The following is a 26985-nucleotide window of genomic DNA, read 5'->3' on the forward strand; positions in this document are numbered from 1 at the left end:
CCCGTAATAAATATGTTGGTTTTTCGCATTCCACTTAGAACAATAATCAATAATCCTTCTTAGCATTTCTAAGAATTTCATTGACTTTCCATTTTTTTATGCTCTTTGTTCAGAAATAATACTGTATTTGCCAAATTTCATATAATGTAAGAATTACGTCCTCTGTTTCTTTCTTTGTTCCTTTCTAATTTTCTGTTTCTTTTTCTTGATGTTACTATCTTTGGTTTCGCCTATCATACTTTATCGACCGTTGTTTCAAGTCGGCCGTCATCAGTAACACCTAAATTAAGAGGAGTTGATAGGCGAAACTGGTGTTCCACACCAGCTTGAGTGGATATCAACATGAGGGAACTTTAGTTATTATAACAAAGGAAAAATTATATCGTTTTGTTATTTTAAAAAGAAGGAAATGTTTGAATTAAAGAAAATCAAAACGGGGGAATAATTAACCTGGAAAATTAGGTAGGCCAAGAATATACTTCCTTTTTCTTCTATGGATAGAATAAAAGGTGAGATTCACTCCTAAGTTTTTGTATTATAGCATATAGGATTTATCGGTCTGCAATTCTTGCCATTGAAATTTCAATTCATGCATAAATTAAAATTCATTTAATTCTCAAACTCAGGTGGGCAATTGCCACTTCCTTCCCTGTGTTGGGCGTAGCCCTTCGAAACAAAATCCTAAAGGCCCCACTGGTTGTCTGCAACATTGCGAGGTGGGCAGATTTGAGACTTATTCTAGGGAAGAGAGATGAAATCCATATTACGGTAAAGGGCCGCAGTGGCTCAGTGGTAGAGCGTTCACCTCTGATGCATCGGGTCCCGGGTTCAAACCCTGCTCCCGCGACGTGCACTTTGTATGGACAAACACCATGTGCGTGGGTTTATTCGTTGTTCTCCCCGTTTCCTCCCACTTTCTTCGTTCCAAAATTTCATTCATTTCTCATTATCACAGTCTCCTTTAGCACAGCCAGCATAACTATGGGACATAAAACTCAAAGATTTTCATATTACGGTAGATGAATCTCATTTCTGAGATGAACACGTTGTAGAGTATATTATATATTAGGCGATGTAGATGTAGTAGTAGTAGTACACATCCGTATTACAAATCACTGCCGTGAACGCATTCTGAAATATTAATACATGAATATTTATAATTGGTGTTTCCAATTAGGCATCAACAATGATCCACGTTAAATTTTGGACACTTGTTTTATAATAATATAAATAATGACTTCCCCAAAACTATGAAGAAAGAAAATTATGTATGACGCAACAATACTCTTATTTGAGCAAAATGATGATAATCTCAACATCATTACAGGAATCGTTACAGAAATCTGACACGTGTCATATACACTTTAGTTAACAGATGAAACCTTAAGATTACGGAGAAAAATATTCCAGCAATTAAATTATTTTCTTTACTTACGAAGCATGAGTAGATGCCTAGGCTGATACTACAAATAGATGAAATGCGCGTTTACTGAAAAGATGGGTTCTACTGACGTAGGGTAGTCTATATACTCTTCGTGTGCTAGGGCCTAGGAGAGAGGAGGAGATAAGATTTCACATCAGGTTACGTCACGCACAGTCGCACAACCTCATTTTCATTAAGAATGGAAAAGCCAAAAGAAATCAATTTCATCTCACTTTCCTTTGAGGGAGTCGGACACAAATCATCACACTTATCTGCAAAAAGCACTTTTCAAAACGGATTATTGGGGGAGCCTCCAGTTCCAATGTTGGGGGACATGTCTCCCAATTTCCCCGGGATTTTTGTCCGTACCTACAGCTGAGACAATTTTACAGAATGAGGAGAGGAGCATATTTTCCTCTGGCATTTATTGCAATTTGTGCCCAAGTAGCGGATGTGGAATTAATACATATTGATGAAACTACTAAACGCACTACAGCACGAAGTTCAGTTTGAAATACTACAGAATACGATTCTTTCTAATATATATATATATATATATATATATATATATATATATATATATATATATATATATATACCGGTAAAGGCTAAGAGAAATAAATTCCATCATACATTCCTTTATGGCAGACGGACACAAATCATAACACTTATCCCAAAAAGCACTTTTCACGTCAGATTATTGGGGGGACTGTCCCCCAGGTCCAAGACTGGGGGACATGTCCCTCTCATCCTCCCGGGATTTCCGCCAGTGGCTCCCCAATATTTTCTTCAAGTCGGCGCCTATGAGTGTTACATTCCGTTATTTTCATCTTTTTATTAAGTCATCTGGGACATGATGTGTGTATGTTTGGTATAATTTATTATTAATGTCTGTATAACATGAATTATGATATATTCTTATTAACACTCCTAAAGGCAATATTTAGATGCATGTAGCAAATTCCTTAGTGTGTCGAATTTTCAACAGCTTCTCTCTCCTTACTATGTTCTAAGAAATATGGGTATATTTTATAGGTTTTAAAATATATCACCAATAAAAGCGTCAACCAGAATAGCTATAGCGAGAATTCCATTGCAATCAGTACAATACTTTCCAACTTACAAAGGTGTATACACAATTTTAAATCAACCTTTTATCTTATCGGTGTCATTATGAGGTTTCACTGTATATTATTATTACTATTATTATTTTATGTTATTCTTTTTTTTTCACGACGTAGCATTCATATATCACATAGCTAGAAAATTGGGATTATAATTCTCTAGTTGATTAGACCACGTAATACATTCGTTTAATTTATCTTTTAATGTCTTTATTACTGATATTGAACAATAAAGCACATTTTACTTATTTTTGCATAAAGCGTGATATTTGATATGCTTCTTAGTAGATGTAGTAAATGTGTTCCCCAGGGATATTGTTATTTCAAGAATTTCAAACCAAAGTATTTTAAAATCAATATTTTGCATTTTTCTGTAAACTTAAAGTATGCAACTGAATTAAATTATGTACCGCTGTATTTTCTAGTTTTCTTGTATTGCTGATAAAACATTCTAGTCTTGGATTTGTATGTCGTAATATGCATCTCTATTACAGTACACAAATGGCATGTCTGTTACAGCATAAATATTCATGAGCCAAGTGAGTTTATATCATAAGATTTGTAAAAGGAGCTTCAATTCTTCCCAGATTCTGTATGCAATAAATAAACTCTTTCTTGTAATCTTTGGTGACTTTGCCATTGCACCCTCGGTATTCATATCTCCCTCACGTAAGAAATCCGTTTGGCTATTCGAGGCCGCGGTGGCTCAGTGCTAGAGTGTTTAGTTTAGTGTATGGGGTCCCGGGTTCAAACACTGCTCCCACCAAGTGAAATTTGTGGTGGACAAACACCGTATGCGTGGGTTTCCTCGTGAATCTCCCATTTCCTCCTGCTTTCTTCTTCTGCCATTTCATTTATTTCTCATCATCACCCTCTCCTTTAGCCTAGCGAAATAACCTTAGGACGTAAGATTTCATTTCATTTTTCCGGCTGGCTATTGGCCCTCTAATCCCCCTTTTCCTCGCTAATAATACTTCTGTGTAATTGGCAATCGCAGAAAATAAACTTCCACAGATTCTAAACATTTCATCTCAGTCTCTACTGCGAAGGCACGGAACATTCTGGAGTGCTAGATGTTAATAGAACGACGTCATAATTCTATCTTTTTAATCGATTAAATTTGGAAGTGGCAAAAACAAAGTAATATAGAAATCAGAGAATCGGAACAAAACTCTCCCAAAAGACAGAATCTACTGCCATGATGGCTTGTAGTTAGGGATGGAAAGGCGAGTCCGAGCGAGTTTTCTTTCAATTCCACTCGAGAGCTCGGCTTGGAAAATTTATCCAACTCGACTCGAGTCAAATCCTGTGTAGTTTGAAGTACACTGGATGGGCGGATATATGAAGGGGAAAAGGATCACACGCGAGCATTTTCTTTGTTCAAGGGAAGGATACAAGGAGGAGTTTGGACCTTCAGCACCGAGGTCACATTCGCCCTTTAGGTTGGGCTAGGATTAAGAAAGAAAGCGGCTCTAGTCTAAAAGAGTAACTATCATCCAAGCATTCACCTGGAGGGACTGAATAAATCAGGAAACCCCTCAGTCAGGATGTCCTACCGGAGCATGGGTTCTTGCCAACCTCGACCTACTAAATAACGCGTGGCAGGCAGAGTGATCTCTACTCCACTGGCTGAGTGATTACACACGACTTCAATATTCATGGCAGTACCGTTACTACTCACAAACAAGAGGAAGGGGCAAATACAAAACAAAATTAAATTAAAACAGGGTGAATTTTACTATACATATGTTTATTAAAACGTTGATATTTAGTTATGATTAATAACCGAAAATATAAAAAAAGAAATATCTGTCTACTGAGCAATGAGTATTACTATCTAAATAGAGGTGACCTAATAGATTAAAGAATTTGTCTTCAGAACAACAACTGGTAGTTAAATGTTAACTCGTACTGTTTTCCAGCGTTGGATAAAGGGAAAATGTCTGCCTATTAAACGGTTTATTCGTTTCACAATAAATGAAATTTCAACGTTGAATCAACGTATGTATTACTAAGGTTGGTGGTGGCGCCAGTGCCGTGAACATTGAAGTGGGACGTGATCCTTCATCTTTCATATGCCCGTCCATAGGCGCCGATTGAAGAAAATATTGGATTATATTGGATTATATTGGGGGGGCGAGGACCCCACCTTTAAATATTGGGGGGGCCAAAAGTGTCCTGCCTTCCCAAAGTCGGCGCCTATGTGCCATCTTTCATCTTTCGTGGTTCAGAACACTTCAAACTACCCCGTCTTTCATTCACTTTGTCTACTAATGGCGTGGTGTGGTAACGCTACGTTATTCTTTAATTGAGCACTACACCACTGTAGAGCTCAGATGTTTGGTCCAATTTGAAATATTGAAACATTTTAGACCGATAGCCTATACTTTCCAGTAACATTGCTCTCTTATGTCTCATCACTTTTTCATATCTTTAATCGCTATCTAGATGGCCTGTGCAACCAGACTTATGGGACACCGTTTATTTATACAGTACACTCACATCCTATATAATATACTGTATATACGGGGATAATCTGTGCAGATGGACGTTTGTTGCTCATGAAAGTAATCATACTTCAGATGTTTTTAATAATATTGAAAACAAATCTTTCACAAAACCTGTAACACATTGTTGGAAATCCCTGAGAAATTGAATCGTTGCAGAATGTTAAGCAGCAAGCAGGGGTGCAGCTGCACTCAACAGAAAAAAATACTTATTCCTTGTCCACTTTGTTGAAATGATCTGAATATTTTCTTACAGAAACGTAGCGTTCAGAAAACAATGCTTTGAATAAGTAAATTTCTCCACCAAAAAAATGGGAACAGTAAATGAAAAATTGAAGTTGGGGTACACATGCATTCAATTGGTGCTATTAGGTTTAAAATGAATGAAAATAAAAGTTTTGTATAATTTCAAACTTAGTTTTAAATTCTATATAAGAAGTGCTCTCAAGGTACTCGTATTAGTAACCCCTGAATCAAAAGACCAGCCTAAAAAATAACTATATGCATGTGAGGGAAATGGATGACAATAATGTGTAACAGTTTCAAAAGTTTCAATTCTGTAAAAATTCTCCAAAGAACCCTGTTATAGTGTTTCTGAGGTCAACTTGAAAATTTTAAGTGATAACTGTTACAAAAAGTAGTGTTTTCTAATTCTCGAAGTTAAAAAAGTTACTTCGGAGTCTGAGGGAGAAGCCCCGAGAGGAGCTTTGGGGACGCAACCCACATGCGTAGAAACATGGAATATGAGGGCCTATACCTACGCTTGGTTCGTCGGTGTCCGGGTCAGGGCTCCTTGCGGCGGATTATCAGAGTTCTACGGTAATAGATTTTCACACTATTCTTCCGAGTTCATCCGCAGGTTAGTAAGCACTGTGTTAGCTATTTCTCGAATTACTGTTAAAGAATCCTATTTACAAAATTTTAGCTTGATTTTGCTACATGCAGCAATGTTCATGAGACGATATTTGAGATTGTCTCGTGTTGTCTCAGGGTAATGTAGTCTCGTCTCGTTTTCGGGATTGACGAGATGTGAAAATTGGCCTTTCTCGGGAGCAACACTAAAATTATTCTACATTACTGCTTATTTTTTCATAGCTTTCGTTTTCGAAACAAAGAAATCTATGATCTCTAAATGAGCTAAAAGGAGCCGCACGGGTGAACGAAGTATCAAACTCGATTCGACTCGAAAATCGACCTAAAAACTGTGACTAGAATACAGAAAATTTCTCTGCCTCGGCTGAAAAGTCGACTCGTGCCCATTCCTACTTGTAGTAATCTGACAGTTTTCTAAGGCTATTCGTGGTATTTCTCGTGCCTTAACCGACCTCTGTGGCCGCGATTGTGCACCATTTTGTGTAAAAGTAAACAAATCACTATTTTGGCAGGATATTCTTAAATATTCACGAATATAACCAGAACTAGGAATTCAGAATACATGTGTGTGTGGTTTTGTTCGGAAAGTACGTCCGTGCTGAGGATAATGACGTATAATACACGACCCACATGACTACACTAGCAAATCAATTTGTAGTTGTAACTATATTTTCGGAATGTGCATTTTCAGTTCCCCGAAAAGTATTGAAACCCTTGCAAAATAGTCCAAATTGTTTGAAATTTCAGTTTTCCTGAAATTATTTGTCTTTCCTCAAGAGAGTAACACATAAATAGGTGATTATATTACGATAATTATCGAACGGTCTATGGACTCTTGAAAACGGACATTTTTCTTGTAAATATACGCTGATAGAAGAATTCTTAAGGGAATATTACACATGACTTTACGCTTCTCTTTAAGTCCAATTCCACTTTGGAACTCTTAAGTAAGAAGAGAATTTGGCCGTAGAAATAACAATAGAAATGAAGATAGTTTCGAAAGTAAACTGTGTAATTGAATTTCCTTATCTTGTGTTCCATTCTATTATTTTTATATCTGCTCCTTTAAAGAATTATTAATGGATGACGATAAAACTCTATATTATGAGAATTCAACTAGACAATTATACATTATAATTCATTTTAGAAACAAAGTCAATCTCAAAAGTCGAGATGTGTCTACGTGAGATAGCTTAGTGCCGCAACGTAGAATAGTGGTCAAAGTAATTGTTCCGGTCTCTATTCTTGGTAGCATACTAAGCCATGAATGAAGAACAGACAAAACGGACCATATCTTTACAGAAACATTATATTATGTAGCTTCGTTTATGAACAAGTACGTCAGATTGCACCTAATAAAATAATCGAAAACTTATTTTTATACTTTGCGCAATTTTATCACTGCAAGACGCTATATACCCAGGAATACTTCCTTTTATTTGCCACCTAAGCAAAAATCTACGATACTCACCAGCTCGTTTCATTGATTGGCATATTCTTTGCATAGCCTGTTGTAATGGCAGACAAAAGGAGTTGTAAAGCAATAAATCACCTCTAGTTTTCACGTGTCAGTACCTCACTAATATTCTTTTCCTCTTGGGAATTCACTTTACCTGTAGTTTCAACTTATACACGATATACCATAACAAGTAAGTGGAAATGATGTGTTTGTTATGATTTTCAGTAATATTTTTGTTATTTTTTTATTTTCAAAATTTAATACCTACCATGTTCCATATTTAGTCAGTTATAAACATGCAATAATCTCCGAGTTGCTTCGTGTAAATAGATAGAAGGCATACTAGCTGAGAGTAAGCGAAAACTTGCATTGACGCACTGTAGTGTCCATAAATCATGTCTATTTACTGTATAATTGCAGTATCTTTTCTTCTTCACAGAGAGAATGAAAATACTGTAAAGCATATCGAGAATGTAGATTACACTTTATAACTAGCGCGAGCCAGAAACCATATTTGTAACAAGTTGGCTATTTTTGTCTCATGGTAGCTAGCTACCTCAGCCTTTTAAAACGGGAGTAATAACAGTGTATAGAAAAATAGTCGGAAACGATGTTTCATTTAGTCGTCCGTTTTAGACCCCTTGCATATTTTAGTTCATTCCAAGATGGGTCTAAAAGCCTTCTATCCGATTAGACCCCTTGGATATGAAGCGTTTCTATCTATCTGAACTTACAACAAATGGCTACAGCGAATCAAATGGCATACTTTGACTCAATAGTGTGTGGGCAGCGCGTTGACTTCCAATAGTATTTATTGTTTTTTTTTTTTTTTTTTTTTCGAAACAAAGATTTGATAGCTCATAATGTAAGGGTTTCCCAATTGCCTTAAAACACGAGAGCAACACCGTAATAGTCATAATAAATTAAACTGTGAAGGAAAGAAATCTCGAAGAATCAATTACGAGAAGATAACTTACAGCTTAGAAGCTGAAACAGAACAATCTTATATAGAAAAATGGTCACGTGATGAAAAAGCAGTTGGAGACAGAAATAGTTTGTACTGTTAATATATTAAAGTATTAGCAGAGAGTGGTGGGTCTGGTGTAACCAAACATACTAAACCTAAGAACATCAACATATTGTAATATAGTAATCAAAAATAGAAAATTTTCATCATGAGTTTAAAATACTTTTGTATCTGTATGTACATAAAACCATTTGCTAACTTTTATTTTGAACAGAATGATTGGTTACAGGATTTTCCGATTGCAAATCAGTAAACAATGCTCGACCAGTAAATACACATCCTGCTTTGACCTCTACTGATACACAAATTTGTGTGCAAGTAAACCTCAGTATGATGAAGCCGTAGTTACTCTGTTATTGTATACGTAAAATCTCTAATTCTATAGCTTTATACTCTGCAGTTTTTACATACATTTTTGAACAAGTTAGAATTGCTCTTTCTAATTGTGTACTGTTAGTCTACTAATCTCGACTGTGTCCAGCAGAATACGTCCTTACAAGTACACATGCATGCACAGAGGCATCACTTTCTAGTAGCAGAACCCTGGCAGGAGTGGACTAAATCATCTGGAAACCCGGGGTTAGAAAAAAATAGTGAGCCCTGTAGACTTTGCTTAATACATTTCTGTGAAAGTGCAATAGGAAAGTTAAGAGAATAATATTTTTGGTCATATTTTATACTATCTTATGATGATTGTATCTTGTATGATTCGTTTTAGACAGCCAGTTGAGACTTTGATCAAATTGGGGGGCCCCATCCGCCTTTAGTCTCAGGGCTACAGCCCCCTAAGCCCTCCTTAATCCGGCCTTGATCCGTGGGTAGAAATTGAAATGAAATCCTTGAGTTTTATGTCCCACGGTTATGCCGGATAGGCTAAAGGAGACGGTGATGGTGAGAAATGAATGAAATGGTAAAATGAAGAAATTGGGAGGAAATAGGAAAATCCGTAGGAAACCCACGTACACGGTGTATGTCCACCACAAAGTTCATTTGGCGCGAGCTGGGATCGAACCAGGAACCCCAAGCACCAGAGTGAACGCTCTACCACTAAGCCAAGCGGCCACTAATCCCTGGGTAGGTTTAACAATATTTTTATTTAATTATGCTATATCAATTCCTGTTGTTCATAGAACTTTCGTGTGGCCTTAAACTTAAAGTAATTTGACAATAATTGAATTTAAAAAAAACGCAAAATAACTATAGAAGAATATACTCTAAACACAAACTGCACAAAACATAAATTTAGATGAGAAATTAGAGTAAATACTGGCATATTAAGAAACATTAGAAATTTTTAAAGTTGGAAAATTAAGTGCATTAAAAATGTTTACTTTGCATTGGAATGATCATATTTTTTTAATAATATAAACAATAACACACAGTGGCGTATTTAGGAGGGTCTTCCGGGCTTAAACCCTCGGAAATCTTACTTACTATAGTAAAGAAAATTAAATATCTTGCAAAATTTTCACATTTACAGGCAAATCCCCCCCGAAAGTTAGCAAAGCCCCTCCCGAAACGAAATCTTAAATACGCCACTGATAACACATATTGAAATTCTCCACTCATTCAATCTAATGATTGTAATCCTTCTCTCTTTGAATTATAGAATCTGTAAATCCGAGAATGTTAACACAAATAAAGAGCTAGTTGTTATTAATGTTCCTATTAGCTATGGTGATTACATGAGGGAGTAATCAAAATTCGTATTACAAAATTGTCAATTAAAGAAACACTCATTTTGGAACAGGTTGGCCCCTTTTGTAAGTGCGCATTCATGGTATGTCTTCCACATATAAGGGCACGGGTTCAATGAGATGACATATATCTTTTATGTTTAACTTAAACCAAACATACTAGTGCCCCTTCGTTATTTGATATACATTTAGACTTTATGCCTAACTTACCATCCATCCAGCTGGAAGCTTCCAAATATCTAATTCATAATTGGGTTGTAGCCAGGGAAGTGTAGGGTAAATGACAAAGTATAAATAAATCATTATGTGTACCTCTAAGAAGCCTGCGGTGATTGGAGCACGGTGACTAGAAACTGTTTGCCACAAGATGAATTTAAAATACTTTTTCCCAAGTTAAATTTTTTCCTTACCAAAAGCGTAAGAGTAGTGAACTTTGAATGCATTCTACAGGTCTCTCTTTACTGTTCCATACTAAGACTAATCTAATTCGCTTCCGTGTATCCCGACTTTAATTTTTTTTTTTTAAGTTCTTGTGAAAGCTGGTAGATCAATTTTCAAGATGTAATATATACACTTTCAATTTTTCCCCAAACTTTTCGCTGGTTTAGTAATTAACACACGTCCTTGCTTCATTAGATTATGGGTTCGATTCGTGATGAAAGAGTACCTAAATTTTAAAGTATTATGGTCGTTCACATTCCATATTTCACTGTAGATCTACGTCTTATATAGCTTTGGTGCATAAAAGAGATGCTAAACTTCAATAATCATCATAGTCTTTCCCCCACACACTCGTAACCGGTTTGAGTTTTATGAAAGTTGAAACACATTTAGTTTGCAACATCATACTTGAAAAAGGACTTTGACCATATTTTGTGAAAACAGTGGAGCTTCCAAAATGATTATTTCTACGGAGACTACTGAATCCTCCCACACTTGATAATAGATGAAACGGGAGAACCCAGAGAAAACCGATGCACACGGTGTTTTTCTATTCCAAATCTGACTTGGCACTAGCCACCATCGAACCAGGAAACGCCACCATAAACGGTCTACAACTTTATCAATAAGATATTTATAAACTATACCGAAAAGATGTCCCAAATTGTAAGTGCTACATCAAGTGTTTAATGTTTTACGTTTCTATTTTAATGTTTTTGTGTATTTATCTTTTTATTTATTAAGTATTCCGAATTACTTGGAATTAAGATGTGTTTTGTTTACTTGGATGACTGTACTTTTAGTGATCTTGGTATAATGGTAGAGTTGGAAACTAGTATAATATTTCTCATTAAAAAAAAATTCCAAATGAGATGGAAGAAATATAATGGATATATGTAGTTTGATACTATAATGCTACCACAAGCTCTTATGTCATGATTATTGCTATTCTCGTTGCTATAGTGGCTAGCACTCACGACTTTGGTACGTGGGGTCCCGAGTTTGATTCCCGGTTGAAAAAGAACAGAAATTGTAGTTCGGATTCCACCTCAAACTTTAGATTCAAGTGTCTAATAGCCTTACTGCTGAAAAGAAACACTAAACTTCAAATCACCATCAGATGAGCATAATTTATAAAGTTTCAGTAAACACTTTAATAAAAGTATGTTGGTAGCACTGATCGTCCTACTTAGACCCCTCCGTCCCATTTAAACCCCTATCGTCCGGCTTAGACCCATTTTTGGTCCTCAATAGACCCATTCGTCCCGTATAGACACCTTGTGTATTTTCGTGCATTGCAAAAGGGGTCTAAACTGAACGAAAACGTCCGGAATAGACCCATTGCAACTACCTATCTATCTATCTATCTATCTATCTATCTATCTATCTATCTATCTATCTCTCTCTCTCTTTTTTTTTTTTTTTTTTGCTCTTTCTTTCTTTCTCTCGCTTTAAAGATACCATTACCTCCACCCTTTTCTGATGAATGTCTCACAGTGCCGTTTTCCTTTGTATGGCGAAACTTTCATCACATCACTTAAGTTGTAGATTCAAGTTTCAACGAAGATGTTTAATTTCTTAGTTTGTGTATGTCTTTTTATTAGGTAGGTGTTCTGTAATTTCATGGTGAAATACGTTCTGTTTGTTTTAAAATTATTCATTATTCTACTAGATTAAGAAAAAATATATTACGTATAATATTTGACATACTTCGTTGGTTTTGTTTTATCATTAACATGGGAAAGTGTATATGGCTAATTACGTATCAGGAAAAAAAAAATTAAAAGTTCTGTAAAACCAAAAGAAGTGCGGGTTGAATCATTTCAAGACTTCATATATTATGAAGAATATTTTCTTTAAACTTACGAAGAATGATTATGATGAATGTGCTTGTGTAGTGATTTCTTACAAACTCTTACCTACAGGCAATGATTAATTCTGGATCAGATAAATTTCTTATTGACGGATTTCCACGGAATGAGGACAATTTAGAAGGCTGGAAACGTCAGGTGGCAGAGAAGGTTAACTTTCTGTTTGTTCTGTTCTTCGATTGCCCCGAAGAAGTAAGTATGAAACATCGTTACTTTTTCAGTATTATTTGCATGTAGCTGCTATTCTCTCTCCCCCTCTCTCGGGGAAAATCGCTTCTTGACTCAGACAATTCCTATTGATATTTCTATCTGCAGGTTGGGAGGCGATAAACCGGGAAATGTCAGGAATTATATATATATATATATATATATATATACATATATATATATATATATATATATATAATTGAAAGGGACTATGTTTGTGACTCGTAATGTCTTGAACCAGTCGATCGATCTCAATGATTTTTTTAACAGATTAGGTTCAAACCTGGGAAGTTTTTATCATTTGAGTTTGACAGTAGATCTTAGGGGAGGGGGAGAGGAGGAGGGGAAATATAGGATAATGAATAAAACTTAATAACTCTTGAACCACCCGACCGATCTCGATCGAACTTTCAACATAGATAAGGTTTGGACCTGGGATATTTTCTTCATTTCACTTTTACAATGCAACGAAGGGGAGGAGGGAGATATATGTCAAAAAAGTAAAAATAAAAGTAACTGTCTTTGTGACTTCATCACGCTTAAACCATCCTACCGATCTCAGTCAAATTTTCAACATAGACAAAGTACGAACCTCAAATGGTTTCTGTCATATCACTTTAACGGTATATCTTACGGGAGAGGCAGAGACAGTTAAAAATGAACGATATTAGTATAGAATCTATAGCTTTTGAGGTAACTGAGATGAACAGTGACACTTCTGATGCCGTTTATATCCAAATTCAGCCCCGCAACTTGGGGGTGGGCGAGGGGGAGATAGATAAAAATGATCGAAATGACCAATATCGGTGTTGAATTCGTAGTTTTTGGAGTCGTTGACATGAACAATGTCACTTTCGATACCATGCCCATAAACATGGAAAGGGTGATATATAAAAATAATCGAAAATGACCGATATCAAAGACCGCTTTAATAATAGTAAAAAGTGACTGACTAACGGAACACACTACTATTTTTAATTAATTTAACCCAGCGAAGCGTGTAATTGATGCTAGTATATATATATATATATATATACACTACCGGCCAAAAGTATTGCATCACCCATGGAAATGCTGTAAATACGTACAAGGTGTACCGATTTTCATGAAAATATGTTGGAATATTATACATAAATTATCGTTAAGTCATTCTGAAACGTTTCTAAATTTGTCACCAGTAAAATAACTTCTCGCGATCAAAAATTAGTTCAAAATATGGCGAGACCTCACCCTCACAGCAAAAAGAAAAGTTCTTGACGAGTAGGAAGATAATAAGCTTTTAGCTGGTATAATTATTAACATGAATACTTGTTTACATACAACATAAAATGACATTATAAGTACGAAACCAGCTGCAATTGTGCCTAGTTTTCTTTTCTGTTTGCCTTTCAGGGACCAGTGGCCATCAAGAGTTGTCAGCTAAAATATACTAAATAAGTGATTGTTTGTCCGACACATATGAACAGTATGGCTCAAGTTCGTGAACTTAGTAAAGAACAAGGTGCTGTTATTGTGGAATTGTACACGTTAAAGTTTTCTACGTGACAGATTGCTAGAAGAGTGAACATACATCAATCTACAGTTGTTCGCACTATTCAACGTTTCAACGAAACTCTGTCAAATATTAATCGTCGATGACCTGAAAGACCGCGAATAACGTCAAAGAATGAAGATCAGTTTATTGTGATCACAAGCAAACGTCAACGAACACTAACTGCCCCAGAAATTCGAGAAAAACTTAATGCTACCCGAGAAACAGTCGTATCTGTTAAAACACTGAAACGCCGACTTCGAAAACACGGTTCATCAAGGGGATTCATTGCAACAACAACAACAAAAAAATTTTGAGTAAACAAAACAAACGCAAACGATTGCAATGGGCTAAAGAATATAAGAATTGGTCAGTACAACAGTAGTATAAAGTGCTCTTTAGTGACGAAAGTAAATTCGAAATTTTTGGAACTAAACGCAGAAAGTTTGTTCGTCGACTTCGTGGAGAACGCATGCTCGAACAATGCATTAATCCAAGTGTCAAACATAGTGGTGGGTCTGTCATGGTATGGGTTGTATCGCGGGTGAAAATGTTGGTGATTTAGCAAAAATTGAGAGAACAATGTAAAAAGATTATCATTATGGAGAGACAGTGGCAAAAGGCTTGTCGGTCAGGGATTTATTTTTCAACAAGACAATGATCCCAAACACACATTTCATTTGTGTAAGTCGTACTTAGGAAAGAAAGAAAGAAAGACAAAAAGAATTGATAAACATGCGATGGCCACCGGAAAGCCCAGACTTAAATCTGATCGAGTTATTGTGGGATGAGTTAGACAGAAACGTTAGAAAACGTCGACCAGTTAAAAAAGCACAGTTGTAGGTACATTTACAAACGTGTTGGAATGGACTTAAAGCCCAAACATTACGGAAATTACTCGCGAGGATGCCTAGGTTGTGTGCTGCTGTATTGAGAGCTATTGGTGGATATTTTGATAAATCTCAAATTTGAATGAGTTCGTTTCACATTCTGACTCTTCTGTTTTGGTTTTGAGTTACCCTTTGTTGTTTTGTTTCGCAAATATAAAATTGTTCTATTTGTGTTCATAAATATGTGCATTCATTTCGTTTTCTACTGATATCGGTGGTGATGCAATACTTTTGGCCGGTAGTGTATATAAATCACGATATTACACACTAAAAAGAAGTACAAATACACGTGTATCATCTTGCAATGCTTTCACAATCTAAGCTTCTTGCATTTAACTACACATGATTGTACAGTAAATTCAGAAAATTTTCCCGGGAATGAAGGGACTTTGAATTGACCCTTGAACGTGGGGGGTGACAGTAATATTGTGAAAATACCGGTAACCCAAGTTAAGCACGAAATCGAAGACGTGCTCTAGGAGCGAATTTCATAGCTCCGGGAGGGAACTTCTTCCTCAACCCTTCCTAAAATCATCATTTTGTACAGCCAAGCCCAAGTATTAATAATAATAATAATAATAATAAGGTATTTACTTCGTCATCATTCAATGATATTCGACCCGTAGTCGTAAAGATACAATAGAAGGATATTCCCACGAATAATTGCTACTAAGAAGAAAAAGAACGCAACTCGAACACAGCAAAAGAAAGGATTAAATAAAGGATTGATTCTCTTATTAGTAAGTCTTGTTGCACGAAACAGATGATAAGCTCAATATTTTCTATAGTGACGTCAACGAGCAGAGAAATAGAATTTCTGCACATAAGTTATGAGCCCTCTCTGCAAGCAATTGTGATGTTGGACAAAGCCCTCAAATATTTTCTTGTTATTTTATTTACTGGTGAATTTTATGGTTAAAAAGAGAAATTATGAAGTAGAACTAACAGTGTGATTTTTCCTTCTCCTCTTACTACTACTACTACTAGTACTTATTATTATTATTATTATTATTATTATTATTATTATTATTATTATTATTATTATTATTATTATTATTATTATTATTATTATATTGATATTCTTTGAATTGTCCATTTCTTCTGTATGCTGATGATCGTAATATATTTTGTTGTATTTAAAATTATCAGGATCACTTAATATTACAGGCAATTATTAACTCAACATTTAAATGGTTTAAAATAATTTATTACCTCTGAATATAAATAAAACTAAAACAGTATTATATTTGAGCAAAACCAACGTATTAGCTTATCTGTTCATAACTAATAACCATAAAATTGAAATGGTTTCTACTATCAAAGATCTTTGTATTGTTATGAATAATAAATAACTGTTAAATGAACATGTTGATAATATTTTGTCTAAAGCCAGAAGGAATTTATATCTTACTAAATGGATTGCAAGAGACTAAAGATGTTTTAACTTGGAAAGTTCTATATTATGCGCATGTTAGATCTCACTTAGAGTATGCTGCGTTGATATGGAACAGGAATTTGATCTCGAAATCTCAAGCTATTGAACCTATTCATATTTCGTTCTTGACTTGACTTCGATTTAAATTAAATACCTTTACCAACGATATTCTTTTGAAACCCAGTTTTATTTCCCTCGTTGAAAGAAGCACTTTACAGGGTATTTTACAGCAGATTAAATTTATTCACAGGATGATTAATAATAAGATTGATCTAATCGATTTGTTGTACATCAGAACTCCATCTTATAATCCTAGAAATTTCCAACTTTTTCCTTGTAACTATAATTTGGTTGGTACTTCAATATATAAAAGTATTCAAACTTAACAAGGTACTTTTAATACTTGATATTTTTAACAAACAGTTTCCTCAATTAAAACTCAATATCTTAAGAGTATTATTAATAAGTCATCTTTTAATTTTCTAGGGCAGTCATATGTATTCATAGTATATTGCGTTGTCAATTTCTATATAAGGTTTGTGCTTTCCTAACTTATTATTTCAAGTTTTTAATTTTTTTTTTTTTTGGAATATATTTTCCATTTCGTTTTACTCGTGTATCTTTTATTTCGATATGATCAGTTCAAGGCTTTAATTGTGTTATTTTCCTCAGTAATGAGTAAAGAATAAAGAATATTATTATTATAAAGAGTTTTCGGAATTTAAATCGGTATTTCAAAGTATTATATATTTTTTCTTCTTTCTTCTTGGACAGTTCTATGCAAGTGCATTATATTGTATTGTTAAAATTTACGTCACTTTTGTGTTTTATAAATTATTACTTTATGTCACTTCTGACATATTTTAAAATTTTGTATTATATACTTCTCATGATTTTTTTTTATTCGAGTCATTTTCTCTAATGTGACAAATCAAGGCTTTAGCTGTAGTGTCTTTTTCATCAATCAATAAATAAATTACAGTAAACCTCCCGTAATACGAACTCGCTTAAGGCGAACACTCGGTTAACATGAACCAAATTTCGGTCTCGGCAGCGATGTACATAATCTTGTAGGAAGTTTTGTCGGTTAACATGAATTTCGGTTAGTACAAATTACGAACTGGTTTTTGGTCGTTTCGTCATTAGACTTTTTTTTTCATTTAACACGAACTTTCAAAGCTTTTCAAATTTTTCCCTGTTGCTTCTCTGCTGGAACTGCTACAGAAATGTTACCCGGCAGGAAACTAAACGTAACTGAATGGAAAATGAATTCCATTCCATTACATTCCGTCCCGTTTAATTGAAAACTTAACAAAATACACTGTATTCTTTAAAACATAGCACAAGTAACATTGCTCGACAATCGTGATCATCACATCAACAAGAGCTTCAATCAACAAATGCAATTCTGTGTTCAAATGTGTTTATTATTATTATTATTATTATTATTATTATTATTATTATTATTATTATTATTATTATTATTATTATTATTTAGAAGTTAACTAGTACGAGCTATGTTAAATTGCAAGCAGTAAGGGAAGAATCATGGCCAAGAGAAAGCAGACAGTCATAGATCTGCAAACGAAACTAAAATTCCTAGAGGAAGTAGACCGTGATGTATTGAAGAAAAGTACACTTACTGGAAAGTAAGGAATTGCCACATCTACCTTATCCACAGTACTTAAAGATCGTGAAAAAAAATCTTAATGCTGCTGCATCGGGTTCTGGGAACAAATCTAAGCAACTCTGCAGTGCTAAGCACGAAGATGTCCAAACTTTACCTCTAGAATGGTTCGACCATTTGCGCGCTTCCAATGTACCTTTGAGTGGATCTATACAATTCAGTCAAAAGCAAAGAAGATTACAAAAAATTTAGATGTTCAAGATTTCAGTTGATCCGCTGATTAACTGTACCGGTTCCAAAAGAGATACTCATTTTCGTCATTAGTGATTTGTGGAGAAGCAAATAAAATTAATGAAGAAGAAGCAAACAACTGGATGCATGAATTTGACCAAGTAAGAGAAAATTATACCTTGCGTGATGCTTCTAATATGGACAAAACTGGACTTTTTAATAATCTTTACCTAAGTCGTACCCTCGAGATAAAAGGTGACAAATGCGAGATGGAGCACACAGTAAACAAAGTTTAATTGTTGTCCGTGTGTGTAATGCAGACAGTAGTGGTAAACGCCATCCTTGGGTGATCGGTAAGCCCGAGAAACCACATCGTTCTACCTTGCTTCTGCTCTTACCATAAGGAAGCTTGGATAGACCGCTCATCATTTCGTAAGTGGCTTCTTCGTTTTAACAGTCGAATGGTGGCTCAGAATAGGCATGGTTCTAATGACATTGGACAGCTGTACAGTCCATAATGTAAAGGTTCACTCTCCCCGAATGCAACAAGTCGTCTTCAGCCGTTGGATCAAGACACTATGGCTCGTATGAAGAAGTCTTAGAAGTCGCAAACGACTTATGAGAGCTGCAATTCACGCTGCTGAAAAGGAGACTAAAACGCCAATTGGAGTGTGCTTGATGCAATAAAAACTATCGCCGCATTCTGGAAATCCGTGTAATCACAACACAGCCAATGTTTTAGCGGAACCTGTTGACGAGTTAGATGGTGACAACGTTTCCACTTCATCTGACAAATGGAATATTCTATAAAACTTTGCAAACCCTGGAGTTAATTCGAGCCGTTTCTTAGTGCACATGACGATGTTGCCATATGTGCTTCAGTGGAATCTAATGTATAACCAGTTGTGTCTGAGATGCAAGAAATGTCATCAGAAGAACGTGAGGAGGACAATATCATTCCGTTCGAAGGCCAGGAAGTGTTTCACACCTTGGACATTTTAGAACGTTTTGTTACAGCATCTGAATTAATCGCTTGTTTCAGGAAGACTTGAGTAAAAAATAAGTAAATAAAAATAAAAATAAAATAAAAAAATCTAAATTTCACGTCCAACGATTATGCCGGCTAGGCCAAAGGAGACGGGTGATGAGAAATAAATGAAATGATGGAATGAATAAAGTGAAGGAAACGGGAGAACCCCGAGGAAACTCACGCACACGGTGTTTGTCCACCACAAAGTTCACTTGGCGCAAGCTGGGATCGAACCAAGGACCCCATGCACCAGAAGTGAACGCTCTACCACTGAGCCACCGCGGCTCCAAGCCTTGAGTACAGTTGGCCTTGAAGTTACTAAGTATTTTCGTTCCGTCTGCGACAGCAATATACAGGAATTTTCGTTCAGAAAATTACCTGTGCGTACATTTTTTTCAAGTTACAGTACTATACTTAATATAGTACTGTAGTGTTTTCTATGACGACATAGTAATACACTGTAGTGCGTATGTACTTACATACTGTAAGCGGGTAATGTGTAGAAAAAAATAAAATTTGAACTCCCGCTTAATACGATTTTTTTTTCTAATATGAACTCATGAGTTTCCGGGGTTCGTATTAACGATGCTTTACTGTATATTATTATTATTATTATTATTATTATTATTATTATTATTATTATTATTATTATTATTATTATTATTATTATTATTATTATAGGTTTGTACTGAGAGATGTTTAAGGAGAGGAGCATCAGGTAGTGGAAGAATTGATGACAATATTGAAAGTCTGAGAAAAAGGTTCCAGACATACATCAATGACACGATGCCAATAGTAAAGTATTATGAAAATCTTGGACGTGTTCGGAAAATAGATGCAACAGGAAGACCAGATGTGGTAGGTGTAAATTTATAATTTGTTTGTTTGTTTGTTCAACTGCATCTTAAATGGAGTGTGACTTACATAATTATGCAATGGATTCACACATTGAACATGCTATTGAGTAAGCAACTAATCACAATACATTGCCTATTCAAACATATAGTAATTTAATACTGTTACTCGTATCTGTTACACAATGCTGTTTTGTGTATATAATTGTTTCAGTTATTCATCAATTCAAGAATAAAGTAGTTATGTCCTTAATAGGGTGTGAAATTATGAGACGAAATGGGAGGGGTGGATAGAGGCCAGAAATGTGAAAAAGGAAAAAAGCATTCGATTGCACTAGAATGCTGATATATCTCGAGTTCAAGTTCTTAAACATCCAGATTATTATTATTATTATTATTACTATTATTATTATTATTATCTAACCAGCTAATACTGATTGGTATAATATTCTGCTAAAAGCAGATATAAATGAAGTGATTTTGGATTTTGAGAAAGTAATTGTATAAGCTATGGTAAAAATATCCCGACGTCGAGTCCTAAAATATCACAATATCCTTATTGGTACTCCAAAAAATCTATTTCTTCATCAAAAGTTAAGAATTTAGCGAATAAAAGGTACAAAATTACATCAAATTATGAAGACCCCGTATTATTTGTCAGTTAACGTAAAATCTTTAAGATTCATCTAAAAGATGACAAACTCATTTACCACAGCAGAATTAAAAATCAATTAAATAGTAATCCTGAGAAATTTTGCAGATACATATCTAAGGGTAATAACAAGTTGCATCTAGAATTATTAAAACTAATTCTTTGATTACTGATTGTGGGTTGCTGGCAAATATATTTGCTGAGTACTTTACATCAGTTTATCAGACATTTCCAACTATTAGTAATGTAAATAATTATTTAGCATTATCAGATACCTTCTGTGAGAGGAAACCACCCCCGTTTACAAGTAAAAATTTAAGAGATGGTATTAAATCCTTGCACCAAATCTGCATCTGGTATTGATGGAATACCTGTTTTCATTATAAAAGGAGTGGTCGAAGTAATTTCACCAGTGTTACTATCCTTGTTTAATTAGAGCTTAAATTAAAATATTTAACTTGAAGCTTGGAAGATAGTATCCATAATACCTATACCCAAGACTAATGGTGACAATATCGATTATTATAATTTCTATAATTTATGTTATTCCTAAAATTTCTGAAAAAATAATGTACAACTACTTGTATAGCACTATTTGTGATCAGTTGCACAGTAATCAACATGAGTTTATAAATGATAAATCAGTTATTACAAACTGGCAAGTTTTGTGCATAGTCTATTTTCTGTTATTTGATCTAGTGGACAGACTGATGTTATTTACTTTTATAAAAGCGTTTGATGAACTGCCTCATCATTTATTTATGTACAAGTACAAATTGTCAAATCATATAATAACATGAATAGATTCATGTTTAAGTAGCAGGAAATTTAGAGTTAGATGTAATGGCTATACTTCCTTTATTTATAAATAAAATATGGAGTACCCAAGGGTTCCAATCTGGGTCCCTTAGTGTTTTTACTTTACATAAATGATTTACGTTATAAGTTAACCTATAAATATTTGATGTATGCTGATGACATTAAAATCTTTAATGAAATTAATACTGTTCAAGATCAAGTTATGTTGCAAGAAAACATTGAAATATTAGCTAAATGGTCAGAGAATAATTTCCTGCCTTTGAATATTGTCAAAACTCAGCGTATAACTTCTTCCAGGAAAACGGATCTTTTGTATTATATAATAGGTAATAAGAGAATTGAATTTAGAACTTATGTTAAGGATCTAGGAATAATGTTGGACAACAAATTGTTATTTCAAAAACATTTACAGGTAGTCACATCTAAAACCAGAAAAAAACTTAGCAATGCTAAAATGGCTTTGCCGTAATTTTTTAAGTATTAATACTTGCAAAATTCTTTACATGTGTAATGTGCGTTCTCATTTGGAATAAAAGATCCACATTTTGTTTGTTTCCATTCAGTATTATATTATATTACCAAATTTATCCAGACATATTATGGTGTAAAGGAAAATGAATGAAGTGGTCAGTTGCGTGTTCATAGTTATCTAGAGCAGTGGTTTTCAACGCGCGCGTTAACGCTTCCTGGGAGCGTTCGAGTTTCCAAAGGGAAGACTAAAAGAAAAAGGAACTTAGACTATTTAGGGAACGTTTGATGGAAGGGAAGTAAACGATATGTGTGTTTCTCAGTTTAGCACCCCTTTCAGCAGCGAGGCTATGTGAGACATGGACCTACAGCTTAACGGAGATCCGAACTACATGATCTCCCGCTGGGAATCGAACCAGGGTCTCCCACGCCAGAGGTGTACGTTAACCGCTTAGCCACGAGGAAGCTCTGTGAATAAAATGTAAGACAAAAGGCAAACTGTAAAAACAAAATTTCCTTCCACTTTATTTGTCTCTTACGGATCCAAGGGAAGGGCTATAAGGGTTATAGCCCGCCCCCCTCCTTTGACGCTCAGGTACACACTGGATAAAATGGGCTTCAGTCCTACTTTCTTTACACTGGATAAAGCGGCGAACTATGGTTTAGTCCCTCCCTTGATCATATCCTAGATCCGCGGTTGTATATATATGTTCGCAGTCACATCCGTATTCAGTTCTAATGGAGGCACAGCCTAAATTTATGAACCGAAAATTCACCCAATCATCATCCCTGGGAACATTATGGAAATGGATTGACAGCTTCAAAGTTTAAATAACAAGAAATTTGTTAATTGTTTGAAAGGTCTTGATAAAAGAAACGTGTTTGACACTGTCGGTCATTCCGGATACGAACAGCAGTTCCTCTGTCAATTCCATCACATCTTCCAAGGTTGGCTGGGTGACATATCTTCTGACTCATAAAGCCGGCTCTTGAAACAATGAGACATAAATCGCTGCTTTCAGGTCACTTCTGAAGGGAATGAAAAGAGACTTTATGGATACCTATATCTATGTAAAAATGAGTTTCATACTCGTTCTATTATACCTGTTTTGTTACATTTCATGTAAGAAACTACATGTTTCTATTTTATTTTATTTATTTATTGAATAAATTCCCAGATATAGGGGGGCGCGGTGGCTCAGTGGTAGAGCGTTCACCTCTGGTGCTTGGGGTCCCGGGTTCGATCCCAGCCCCCGCAAAGTGAACTTTGTGGTGGACAAACACCGTGCTCGTGGGTTTTCTCGGGGTTCTCCCGTTTCCTCCCACTTTCTTCATTCCACCATTTCATTCATTATTCATCATCACCGTCTCCTTTAGCCTAACCGGCATAACCGTGGGACGTAAAACTCAAAGATTTCATTTCAAATTCCCAGATACAGCCTAGTGTTGCTATTTTGCCCAGGGAAATGTCAACAAGCAGGAAAAAAAGGAAAACGAGAAAAACTGAAAATGAATATGAACAACAATAACACCAATAATGTCAACAAAGAATGCAGAAGTAATATTATTTGACCAACATGCGTTTAATTGCTCTGTCAAACACCGGGTAACTCGAAAAAATGTCTACATCAGTTGCTAGATAATAGTTCGGTATTCTGTGGAAAAGAGACCTCTGTATAGTTGCCAACCTAGTGCTGGCAAGATGGAATAAATAGGTATTCCGGGTTTTGCGGTAAGGGACACGTAAGGATAGTTCTTGAAGAAGAGTTTCTGATCTCAATTCAGAGTTATTTCTGCGTACTTCCGAGATCTGCATAGTAAGATGTCGCAAGGGTTTATCCTTAGCTCATATTCTTAGTGCGGGAATACGAAAGCGTACTATTACAATAAAGAAATTAAGAATAGAATCAAGTCTAGAGAGATGTGTAAGTGTGGCCATGGCCCATATGGGAGAGCAGTATTTGATCTTGGGCGCTAATTGGGAGTTTTATAGAATGTTGCTAATGATAGCACATTGCGTAGTTCAGTGAATCGGTAAAGGAGCCCCAACATAAACATTGATTGCTTAATTATTGAGTAGATGTGGTCAGAGAACATGAGTTTCGAATCAAAGATGTCACCAAGATCATTATGACTAGTAAAATGAGTTATAGGGGAATCGTTAATATGGTATTAGAAGGAAACAGAAGACTTTTTCAGAGTAATTGTAAAACTGTCGCATTTCTTGCTATTAAGTTTCAATTGCCACATTTCACACCAGTCTACAGGGCAATTTATGTCTTCCTGTAGGACAATCGTCATGGAAGTATGATATTTCCCTATATAATTTACAATCGTCAGCAAAAAAGTAAAAGGCCGCTAGGATTAGCTGATAAGTATAAGTAGAGGTCGTCCATATACAGGACAAATAACAGCGGCCCAAGTGTACTCTCCTGAGGCACCCCCAAGATCACAGGTTGGGGGTTGGAAATTGCTTCTGAAAGAACAACTTTCTGTTTACGGCCCGTCAAGTAGCTGGTGATTAAAAAGAGAAATTTACCGTGTACATTAAACCTATTGGAAAACTTGTGGAGAAGAAGAATGTGACTGACAAAATCAAAGGCCTTGGAGAGATGAAAATAAATTACATCTAGTTGAGTACTGTTATTTATACATTTAACTGCACAGGAAAGAAGATCACTTAAGTTTGTGAGACTTGAGCTTTTCGGTAGAAAGACATGCTGAGAAGTGTGAATATAAGGTGACGTGAATTTAAGTAGCCTGTCTTTGACTATTTTTCACATATAATAGATATTACAGAAGGAAGAGATATGGCGTATAGGGGGATACATGATCTTTAAGGCCTGATTTATATATTGAAGTCACGTGAGCTAGTTTGCATCCGGTGGGATATCCTTCCCTGAAGTATTTATTGAATAGAATAGAGAGAGGAACTGAAACAGCTGAAGCAGTTTTGTTTAAGGAAGAGAGAGCCAATGTTATCGTGTCCAAGTGATCTATGTGAAGAAAGCGACTGAAGGATAACCAAAACTTCACCCAGGGTGGGTAGATAGGTTTGATAAGGTGTTAGTACAGACGGAGTGGAGAGGGGGTTGTAGGGGAAGGGAAGTAAATGTTTTACAGAAGTAATTATTAAAAAGGTCGGGTCTTTGATCATCACTAGCGTCAATATTTTCATCATGAACTGTTGCTGGAATGCTTGGAGATTTCGATCTAGATATAATTACAGACCAAAAGAGTTTAGGATTGCTAACAGTAAAATCACCAATTGAGTCCATGTATTTAAAGTACGTAGGTCGCTGTATCTTCTTGGTAAAGCTTCTATTTTTTTGCGAATTATTTGTATGTGTAGTCGCTCTGATGTGATTTTCAAAGATTCGAGGCAAGCTTTTTGTTTTTAAGAAGGTCACGTAGTTCATTGTCATGCCAAATCGGAAACTTGCTCGATTTTGATGCTTTTACGGGGACAAAGTCCTTTGTGGTTGAGTATACAACAGATGTAAGTAGGTCCACCGCCTCGTCAACAGTCCCTGCATCCAACAAACACCAAGGAAACAGTTCAATAGCCCGACAGATGTCACCCCAGGGGGTTTCCTTCCAAAGAAGTTGTGACCTAGTTTTAAGGACCTGGTTTGTAGTAGCGGAGGGGAGGAAATTGAATTAAACATCCAAGGAATTGTAACCGTCAAGTGTATCGGGTCACTCTTCGGTACCATTTATTTGTAATCGCCCAGGTATCGGGTCGTAGTCCGTCCTCCGTTGTCCTCCGTGGTCCTGTCAATGAGTATTCTCCTGAGACCTGGACTTACCTGGATAGGACGTTGAAGGACCTCTCCAAGAAAGGATTACAAAATTGTTCCCAAATTGCTCGTCGGTCTCGATGATGAGAGAGCATTAAACGCCGAGAGGTTCGGAGGTCTCGTCTCAAAAACCTCACGGACGATCAGACGGTCATCCAGACCATAACGCGCACACACAACGAAAACACACTGGGTTAAATGACACTATACTTATTTATTAGAATACTATTAAAAAGAAAAATAACGAAGAGAAAAGATTACAACACTTAACACTGATTATGTATAATTACTTCCATTATGAAAATTACACTTTACTTTTCACTACACTGTAGCCCTTTATCGCTTTGATATATATACAGAATATTTTAATTGAGATTTCACTATAAATGCTTTTCTCACACCATTGACGCATTTGGGGGATTTGCACTGGGAGAAGTGTCGCCGGGATAATCCAACGTAGTAGTCTGGTTGCTACTCCAAACAGTCCTGAAGAGTCGACATGAGTCTTCAGCAAAATTAAATAGTCTTCCAAGTGGAATGCTAATGTTGCAGGGCGCGTTTATAACTTTCGCACTAGGTATATGAACCTGGGACTTATTGGTTGGGGCTAGCCGTAAGAAAACGTCATTCACCGGCTAATAGCTTATGCCCCTTAGCACAATATTATACTTGAAGCTCGACGCGACGTGCGTGGTTGCTACCTCGAAACGTGGAGTAACACTCTCCCAACCAAAAGGTTCGAGATACGAACTGCGTTGGTGCATTCGTATATGTTGGCAGTTTATTCGCAAAAACACTCAGGTTAAATCACCTGTAGATACATGCAAACAGAATATGGAAAAGAATTGATGTTAATTTTAGTCCACTGGCCACGACGCACGAGACATTGCGATAACTCGGGCGTGTGAAAGTACAGATAATGAACTGGTAAAGCACTGTGACTGGCGACGATCTGACGCGTGAACATCTGGTCTACTCTGATCTGCTCTAATCTACTGCAATATTTCCATAATTGATTA

At 35.8% G+C, this 26985-nt stretch overlaps 1 protein-coding gene across 4 annotated transcripts in view; it reads left to right on the top strand.

Moving 5' to 3' along the window:
- Nucleotides 1-26985, top strand: part of Cmpk (cytidine/uridine monophosphate kinase Dak1) — a 114940-nt gene that overhangs the window by 71302 nt on the left and 16653 nt on the right. For all 4 annotated transcript variants that reach the window (XM_081752160.1, XM_081752157.1, XM_081752159.1 and 1 more), the window contains exons 4-5: nucleotides 12477-12614; nucleotides 20055-20231. In XM_081752160.1, the coding sequence (XP_081608286.1) occupies nucleotides 12477-12614; nucleotides 20055-20231 (315 nt within the window). The remainder of the gene's footprint in view (nucleotides 1-12476; nucleotides 12615-20054; nucleotides 20232-26985) is intronic.

Source organism: Thermobia domestica, chromosome 3 (assembly GCF_964235325.1).
Source record: "Thermobia domestica chromosome 3, izTheDome1.hap1.1, whole genome shotgun sequence".
NCBI classification, from domain to species: Eukaryota; Metazoa; Arthropoda; class Insecta; order Zygentoma; family Lepismatidae; genus Thermobia; species Thermobia domestica.